Consider the following 9,101-nt stretch of genomic DNA (forward strand, 5'->3'; position numbering starts at 1 on the left):
AACCCAAACCCACAGCCTAAAATAATCATGACCCACAGTATAATTTTTTTTCAGGATATCAATTTTTCCTGACTCTGACAACTTGGAAACATTTTTAAGCTAATAGGCTTGCCAGGACAAGATTTTATGTCTGCAAGACTGGATTAAACCCACCTGAGGACCTATTTTATGTGTTGAAATGAGGAAGAGAAATCAGCTACAAGAACGAAAAACAAAAACAAAAAAAATCCACCAATTTATGCTGAGAACTGCAAAGTAAGAAAAAGAGGGTTGAAAAATGGAGCGAAATCCAAATGTCAGAGGAGATTTTGTAAAGGGTCACTTACACCTCGGTCTCCATCTCCAGACCCATCATCCCCATCACCATCATCTACAAGACATAAGGAAGAGAATGAACCCAAGTGACTTTTGCTTTTGGATAAAGAGCATAAAAATGTGCAGCAGTCAGAAAACTTGCTTCATTGAGCAGGGAAAAAAAAAAACTCAGGCCATGTACTCAATCAATGGTATTTACTGAACGCTTACTATGTGCAGAACACTGTACTCAACACTTGGGAGAGTACAACAGAATTAGCAGACTCGTTCCCTGCCCAAAACGAGTTTACAGTCTAGATGATCTGAAAAAGGCTACCCGATAGCTAAAGAAAAATTAATAGTCTGACAAAGTTGAGACAGGAAAGCAGAACGTGACCCGCAAAGGTATAATACTTGATCTCGGACTAATAACAGTCAGAAGCGATTAGAAGTGGCGTGACATAGCGGATAGACCACAGGCCTGGAGTCAGAAGGACCTGGGTTCTAATCCCAGCTCTGCCATTTGCCTGCTACGTGACCTTGGGCAGGTCACTTCACTTCTCTGGGTCCCAGTTACCACATCTGTAGAATGGGGATTAAGACTGTGAGCCCCATGTGGAACATGGACTGTGTCCAAGCTGATTAGCTTGTATTTACCCCAGCACTTAGTACACACAGTACTGGCACACCGTAGGCACTTAAATACCATGGAGGAGAAAAAAAAAGTACAGCCAGCACCGCCGTATCCACAAAGGGTCATACTGTCGTTGCCTAATTCTACGCCAAAATACTCAGTGAAAACACGTCTTCTGGCAAAAGCGAGCACACGCTAAATTAAGGATGTTCCATCACACAATATGTGACAGATAGAAAGCAGCCCAAGCTATCTCCTTGGACAATTTTCAGAGGGGCTCTGGATATTGTTTACAGGGAAAGGTGTAACTTTCTCGTATCAGCCTTGCTCTGCTTGATGACGGAATTATCTACCAAGAAGTCAATAAGCCCAAACTCTGAATTTTACGATATTATGCTTGCCAAGCCTTCCCAATAATACTTGGCATTGGGTTCTTGGGGGATGTGGGGAAAGACTCGGCCAGTTTTGGTGCAAATGTCTGAATGAGGATCACCTTAACATACTGCACCCTAATGCCTTAGACCGTTGAGCTTGATGTCATCAGGGCACACCTTCTTGGTAAAAATGCCTTTCAGCAACATCTCTGGGCTTCTCGCATTTTCTGCTGGTCAAGACTATTCTCTCCATCTTACAGCCGTGCAGCCTCTGGAAAAACGCCAGGGCCACGACTGACCCAAGGGCACAGCACTAGGCGGGGATGGACCTGGGGCCAGCACTGCCTCCCACCCAGAACTCCCCATTCAGGGCCCTAGGGAAGAGCACACCGTTCTCTGAATCCTCTCCTTCGCTGTCAGTCCGGGCCTGTTTGCCATCTGGTTCGTCGCCATTCTGAGAATATTTTCGTTTCCGGCCAATGCCAACTGGGCCAAAGCGATTGAACCCCCTCCTCTTGGGCTGCAAACACACAATCACATCCAAGCCCAATGGATCAGCCACAGAAACCAAGAAATGGGGGTGGTTGGGGAGCGAGAGGGCTGCGGGTCTGAGAAGCCAGTATACCTGTGAGATCATGGCCTAGTGGAAAAAGTCCTGGCCTGGAAGTTGGAGGACCTGGGTTCTAATCCTGCTCCGCCACTTGTCGGTTGGGACTCTGGACAAGTCGCTTCACTTCTCAGTGCTTCAGTTACCTCATCCATAAAAATGGGGATTCAATCCTCCTCCCTCCAATTTACACTGTGAGCCCCATGTGGGCAGGATTGTTTCCAACCTGATAAACTTCATAACCCCAAAAAGGAAGACACACAGGCCCACAGAAAGAGAGAGAATGAATACATGAGAAGCAGTGTGGCTTAGCGGAAAGAGCACAGGCTTTGGAGTCGGAGGTCATGGGTTCAAATCTCTACTCTGCCACGTCTGCTGTGTGACCTTGGGCAAATCACTTAACTTCTCTGAGCCTGTTACCTCCTCTGTAAAATGGGGATTAAGACTGTGAGCCCCACGTGGGACAACCTGATCACCTTGTATCCCCCCCAGCGCTTAGAACAGTGTTTGACACATAGGAAGCGCTTAACAAATACCATTATTATTACTATTATTTTGAACAGAACCAGGAGGAGTCTCACCCTATCGCGCATCCTGTTTCGCGATCGGCCGCACCCGTAGCGCATATTGGCAAATCTGCCCATCATGCCGTAATCTGGAACCAGAGCTTGGGAGAAGAGAGAGGGCAGTCTGTTGGGGCAGGATCCTCCCATACCCCTTCCACCAATATAATTCAGCTCGTTCCAGCGGGCCGACAAGCGTTCCGAGCTCGACGATGGCATGAAGTGGTCACTGCGTCCAAAGGCGCCGGAGTGGCCCCGGAACCGGCCCTGGCCCCGGCCCCGAGCGAACCCCCGGGAGGATCCGGAGTGGCGGGCCAGATCTCGGCGGTCATCACACTGGCTGCCAAAGGCATCATCCTGCTCAGCTCCCAGGTCAAAGTCATAATCGTAGTCATAGCCAGGATGGTACGGATCACGGTCGGCCACTGCAACTCTGGAATCGTAAGCGTCAAAGGACTCGAATCTGAAAGAGCTGCAAAGGAAACCAGAAACCAAAAGGTGAGAGCACATCCAGTGGGGGCCCTTGCCCATTTAATAACCGTGGTGTTCGTTAAGCGCTTACTATATGCCAGGCACTGTACTAAGTGAGAAGACAGCATCTGAGCTTGACCTAGGCCCCATCCCACAGGCCCGATAGTCAACTCGAGCTCAAACAGCCTGATGGCTAGGCAAAAAGCACAACTGCTTTGGGCCTCCTTTTGAAGGCCCTCGCCTCACTGCCAATCAGGTTTGCCCTCCACTAGAGTATCACTTCTATTCTTTGAGGGTCTGTAAATTCACCCCAGACACACCTGCTGTGTTCACTACTTCCAATGACAAAAGCCAAGGTTCTTGCCACAATAGATTTCAATTGTTCTAGTGTAAGTGGTCAGTGAGACCCAATTAAGGATTCGTTATGGCCACTGACCTCCAGATCCCTCCGGTTCAGGTGTAGACTAAGGAGCACCCAGAAATAAATAAATAATCAGAACTACGTCAGAAGCATCACCCACTGAATTTGCGGCACTCCAGGCGTGTCAAACTAAGTATATAAGTGCAGTTATGCACCTATGCAGACCTGTATAGTTAACATTCTATTCAGTTACTTTATCCAGACACAGTAGGCTTCTTCCTGTAAGATCCTTGTTCTTCTGCTCCCACTAGCTCTACAGAATTTGTGTGTCTGTTCCCCACCCCCACTGTTAGATTACAGGCTCCTTGAGGCAGGGAAGGACTGTGAGCCCACTGTTGGGTAGGGACTGTCTCTATATGTTGCCAATTTGTACTTCCCAAGCACTTAGTACAGTGCTCTGCACATAGTAAGCGCTCAATAAATACGATTGATGATGATGATGGTGTGTCTTGCTTCTGTTGTGCTCTCCCAGGTGCTTAGTACAGTGCCTAACACACAAAATATCACTGGGGGTTGGGGGGGGGGGGGGGAGAAGAGAAGAGGTAGAGAAAAAGGGAAATTCTATAGCGACAGAAAAAAAAAAAAAAGATGTATTCAAGTTGCCTAGAACCTGGCCGGCAGGTTTTATTCCATTTTTTCCAAACTGAGGAACTGAGGAAGGAATAATCGGTCTTTTGCTTCCCAGAGGAAGCAAACTAAGCCACTGTATGGTCTACTGTAGAATACTATTTTTCTTAACGGCATTTATTATGCACTTACTATGTTCCAGGAACTGTACTAAGTGCTGGGATAGATACAAGTTAATCAGGTTGAACACAACCCACGTCCCCCATGGGGACTCACAGCTTTAATCCCCGTTTTACAGATGGGGTAACAGGCAAAGAGAAGTGAAGCGACTTGCCCCGGGTCACAGAGCAGACAAGTGGCGGAGCCGGGATTAGAACCCAGGTCCTCTGACTCCCAGGCCCATGCTCTTTCCACTAGGCCACGCTGCTTCTCTAGTTCCCAGAACAGAAAGAATTCCCATAATCACCTCTCCTGGTCATCCACGCCCTCCCCGCTGCCGCCATCCCCGCCCCCGCCTCCTTCCTTCGACATCATGTCCAAGCGCTGGTTGATCTTTGCAATGAGGGAGTCTGAGTTCTCACTCGTGCCAGTCTCTGGGCCGAAAGTAGCCACCTGCATGGTGGTGGGTCCAGGTGCCATGCTCACGTCGGTCTTGGCTGCCTCCCAGGTAGCTGTGCTGTAGTTATAGGTGGCCCCGGCAGCGGTGCTGGCATCCTGGGCACCGTAATAGTTGTAGCTTTCATAGCCTGGCAGAAGGGGAGATTTCCGTCAGAAACAGCGAAGAGCCTGGTCCCACCACCTAGCAAACGAGTCCGGCTACTGCCTTTCTCAGCCACGCTGCTTGAATTTTTTTTTTGAAATGGTATTTCGTTAAGCGCTGATTCTGTGCCCGGCACTGTACTAAGTGCTGGGGTAGATACAAGGTTGGACGCAGTCCATGTCCCACGTGGGGCTCAATCTTAATCCTCATTTTACAGACGAGGGAACTGAAGCACAGAAAATAATACTAATAATCGTGGTATCTGTTAAATGCTTACTGTGTGGCGGGCACTGTACCAAGCGCTGGGGTGGATACGAGCAGAGTGGGTTGGACTCAGTCCCTGCCCCACATCAGGCTCACAGGCTCAATGCCCATTTTACAGATGAGATAACTGAAGCACAGAGAAGCAAAGTGACTTGTCCAAGGTCACAGCAGACAGCAGCAGAAGCAGGATTAGAATCCAGGATCTTCTGAGTCCCAGGCCCAAGCTCTATCCACTAGGCCATGCTGCTTCTCCTCATCCACCCCAACTTCTCCAACTCCTGCAGGCCTCTCTCAGGGCCTGGTTCCTCCCCTTTCCAAAGTGTCCTGCTCCCTGCAGTCATCTCGCAAGCCCACCGCTCTCCTCACTACCCTCCGAGGCTTCAGTCGTCTTCTAAGTTCTCTAGCAGCTGGCCCTGCCCCAGCTGGCTACTCATCTCCCAAACCCCAGCTCACCTTCCTTCTGGTCAAGCTTGTCTTCCTGAGCTCCTAACCCTCTCCTCTCCCGGGCACGAGGGACAACTTGAGCACAAGCTAGAAAGCAGAGCAGCCTCTCCGCTCCCAAGCTCTTGCCTAGGTACCACACCTTCCCTTAAAAAAAAAAAAAAAAAAAAGGCTATTCAAGATTCACCATCTCCTCCAGGAAGTGCTTGGCTCTGCCTGTTAGAGCTTAAGCTTGAGGGCAGGGATCGGGTCTTCTAACTCCACTGGAATGTACTCCACCAGGCGCTCAGTACAGTGGCCTGCACAGTGTAGGCCCTCATAAAAAGCTACTGATGGTGAAGTCTTCCACAGCTGATGGAGGTAGTAAGAAAGTCGCAATCAGTCCCTCATGACATCTTAAAAGTATTTCTTCTAGTCTTCTAGACTGTGAGCCCACTGTTGGGTAGGGACCGTCTCTATTATGTTGCCAATTTGTACTTCCCAAGCGCTTAGTACAGTGCTCTGCACACAGTAAGCGCTCAATAAATACGATTGAATGAATATTTCTAGAGATCTCCTGCCTTCTCCCAAAATTCACCCCCTCCACCTGCGCATCCGACCCCATTCCTTCACACCTTATCAAAACACTTGCCCCCTTCTCTTCTTCCCTCCATGCCATCTTCAACTGTTCACTCTCCAATGGCTTCTTCCCCATCGCTTTCAAACATTCGCACATAAAAAAATCCTCCCTTGACCCTACGGCTCCCGCTGGTTACTGTCCCATCTCCCGCCTACCACTCCTCTCCAAACTCCTTGAGCAAGTTGTCTACACTTGCTGTCTCAAGTTCCTCTCCTCCAATTCTCTCCTTGATCTGCTCCAATCTGGCTTCCGTCCCCTTCACTTCACAGAAAGTGCCCTCAAAGGTCACCAGTGATATCCTTCTTGCCAAATCCAACAGCCTCTACTCCATCCTAACCCTCCTCGACCTCTCAGCTGCCTTCGACATTGTCAACCACCCCCTGCTCCTGGAAACGTAACCCATCCTTGGCTTCACTGGCACTGTCCTGCCCTGGTTTTCCTCATCTCTCTGGCCGCTCATTCTCTTTCACGGGCTCCTCCTCTGCCTCCCACCCCCGTGGGTGAACCTCAAGATTCAGTTCTGGGTCCCCTTCTATTCTCTGCTACACCCACTCCCTTGGAGAATTCATTCACTCACATGGTTTCCTTTTAGACTGTGAGCCCACTGTTGGGTAGGGACTGTCTCTATATGTTGCCAACTTGTAATTCCCAAACACTTAGTACAGTGCTCTGCACACAGTAAGCACTCAATAAATATGATTGATTGATTGGTTTCAACTACCACTTCTAGGCAGATGACAGCAGCGTGGCTTAGTGGAAAGAGCACAGGCTTGGGAGTCAGAGGATATGGGTTCTAATCCCGGCTCCGCCACTTGTCTGCTTTGTGACCTTTGGCGAGCCACTTAACTTCTCTGTGACTCAGTTACCTCATCTGTAAAATGGGGATTAAGACTGTAAGCCCCACATGGGACAAGCTGATTACCTTGTATCTACGCCAGTGCTTAAAACGGTGCTTGGCACACAGTAAGAGCTTAACAAATACCATAATAATAATATTATTACATCTCCAGCCCTGATCTCTCTCCCTCTCTGCAGTCTCACAATTCTTCCTGCCTTCAAGAAATCTGAACTTGGATGTCCTCCCGTCACCTCAAACTTAGCATGTCCAAAACAGAGCTTTTTATCTTCCCACCCAAACACGGTCCTCCCCCTGACTTTCCCATCACTGTAGATGGCATCACCATCCTTCCCATCTCACAAGCCCACGACCTTGGCGTCATCCTTGACTCCCCTCTCTCATTCAACCCATATATTCAATCCATGACTAAATCTTGTCAGTCCCACCTTCACGCTATCACTAAAATCCACCTTTTCCTCTCCATCCAAACTGCTACCACATTAATACACTTATCCTATCCCATCTGGATTGCTACATCAGCCTTCTTGCGGACCTCCCAGCCTCCTGTCTCTCCCTACTCCAGTCCACACTTCACTCTAGTGCCCAGATCATTTTTCTACAAAAACGTTTAAGGCATGTTTCTCCACTCCTCAAAAAACTCCAGTGGTTGCCCATCCACCTCTGCAAACAAAAACTCCTCATCATTGGCTTTAAAGCAATCACCTCGCCCCCTCCTACCTCACCTCTCTACTCTCCTACTATAACCCAGCGTGCACACTTCATTCCTCTAATGCTTTCTCACTGTACCTTGATCTCGTCGATCTTGCCGCCGACCTCTGGCCCACATCCCGCCTCCGGCCTGGAATGCCCTCCCTCCTCATATCCGACAATTACTCTCCCTCCGTTCAAAGCCTTATTGAAGGCACAACTCTTCCAAGAGGACTTCCCTGACTAAGCCCTCCTTTCCCCTTCGCCCACTCCCTTCTGCTTCGCCCTGACTTGCTCCCTTTATTCATCCTCCCTCCCAGCCCCACAGCACTTACGTATGTATCTATGATTTCTTTATTTATATTAATGTCTGCCTCCCCATCTAGACTAAACTTGCCATGGGCAGGGAATGTGTTTGTTTATTGTACTCTCCCAAATGCTTAGTACAGTGCTCGGCACAGAATAAGTGCTCCGTAAATATGACCAAATGAATCCTAAAATGCAAAAGTCTACTCTAAACCCTTACCCTCTTGAGCTACAGTCATCCCTAGGAATGCACAGGGGATTGGTTTGAGAAACCCCCATAAAGGAGGTCAACCCACAAATAACACCTACGCCCTACGGCAAAAGTTCACTCAACAGCTCATGACTGTCCGGGCTCTTGAGCGCTGGGGTGAGGGATTGAGGGGAGGCAGGAGTGGGCAGCCAGCCACTGAAGAGGCAGAGACAGAAGGACTGGGGGTGAGGCCACCACCAACGCTGCAAACAAGGGTCCAGCCAGGCAAAACCACATCAGGGCACTTCTCCACTGCTCCTTCTGTACTGTAAGCTCATTGTGGGCAGGGAACATGTCTGCTAACTCTGTTCTGCTGTACTCTCCCAAGCAATTAGTGCAGTTCTCGGCCCACTGTAAGTGCTCAAATACTTTTGATTGACTTAATGGGCAAGGCCACGGACCACAAACTGAAGTCTCCCTTCCTAGTACCTATATTCACTTGACTTGCTTTTTCTCATCTTGCTGGTCCACGAAGTACCTGTTGCTTTCTTTAGCCACCAACTCTCCCCCCGTCATCGGTACCACCGCCAGACAAATCAAGCAGTCAGAATCAGAAAGGGACTAGCCAGGATCATCCTCAGAAAGAAGAGGATTTACTCACGCCCACCACCCCCAAACACACACACGCATTTTTCCCCCTCTTCCCCCCAACCACCCCCAAGAATGGACAAATTCCTAGACACATACCTTGCCAGCTCGCTGCACTGGTTGCATATGTACCTTAACGAGAAAGAAAAAAGCACATACAAGAGATTTGCTTTCACCGTGAAAGAAGCAGACAATAGATTTTTACAGAGCAATTATGTCCATTCTACTCTCGGGATTATGTACGGTAGCAGCAGGGCCAAGAATCCCAGCTGTCGACAACCTCAGAGCAGTTAGAAATGACACTTGAAGACAAAAAGGAACATCATTAACAGGGCTTGTGGCACTGACTATCGAACAGCCCTGTTGCCGTTCCCTTAAGTCCGAAGGCTGGCTTTC

At 49.0% G+C, this 9,101-nt stretch overlaps 1 protein-coding gene across 1 annotated transcript in view; it reads right to left on the reverse strand.

The window, feature by feature from the left end:
- The window catches only part of AKAP8 (A-kinase anchoring protein 8), a 46,911-nt gene that overhangs the window by 20,957 nt on the left and 16,853 nt on the right, over window positions 1–9,101 (reverse strand). The window contains exons 3-7 of the mRNA XM_038772014.1: window positions 8,805–8,837; window positions 4,398–4,677; window positions 2,491–2,944; window positions 1,693–1,822; window positions 327–370 (exon numbers count right to left, since the gene is read on the reverse strand). Coding sequence (XP_038627942.1) covers window positions 327–370; window positions 1,693–1,822; window positions 2,491–2,944; window positions 4,398–4,677; window positions 8,805–8,837 — 941 coding nt within the window. The remainder of the gene's footprint in view (window positions 1–326; window positions 371–1,692; window positions 1,823–2,490; window positions 2,945–4,397; window positions 4,678–8,804; window positions 8,838–9,101) is intronic.

Source organism: Tachyglossus aculeatus, chromosome X1 (genome assembly GCF_015852505.1).
Source record: "Tachyglossus aculeatus isolate mTacAcu1 chromosome X1, mTacAcu1.pri, whole genome shotgun sequence".
Classification (NCBI taxonomy): domain Eukaryota; kingdom Metazoa; phylum Chordata; class Mammalia; order Monotremata; family Tachyglossidae; genus Tachyglossus; species Tachyglossus aculeatus.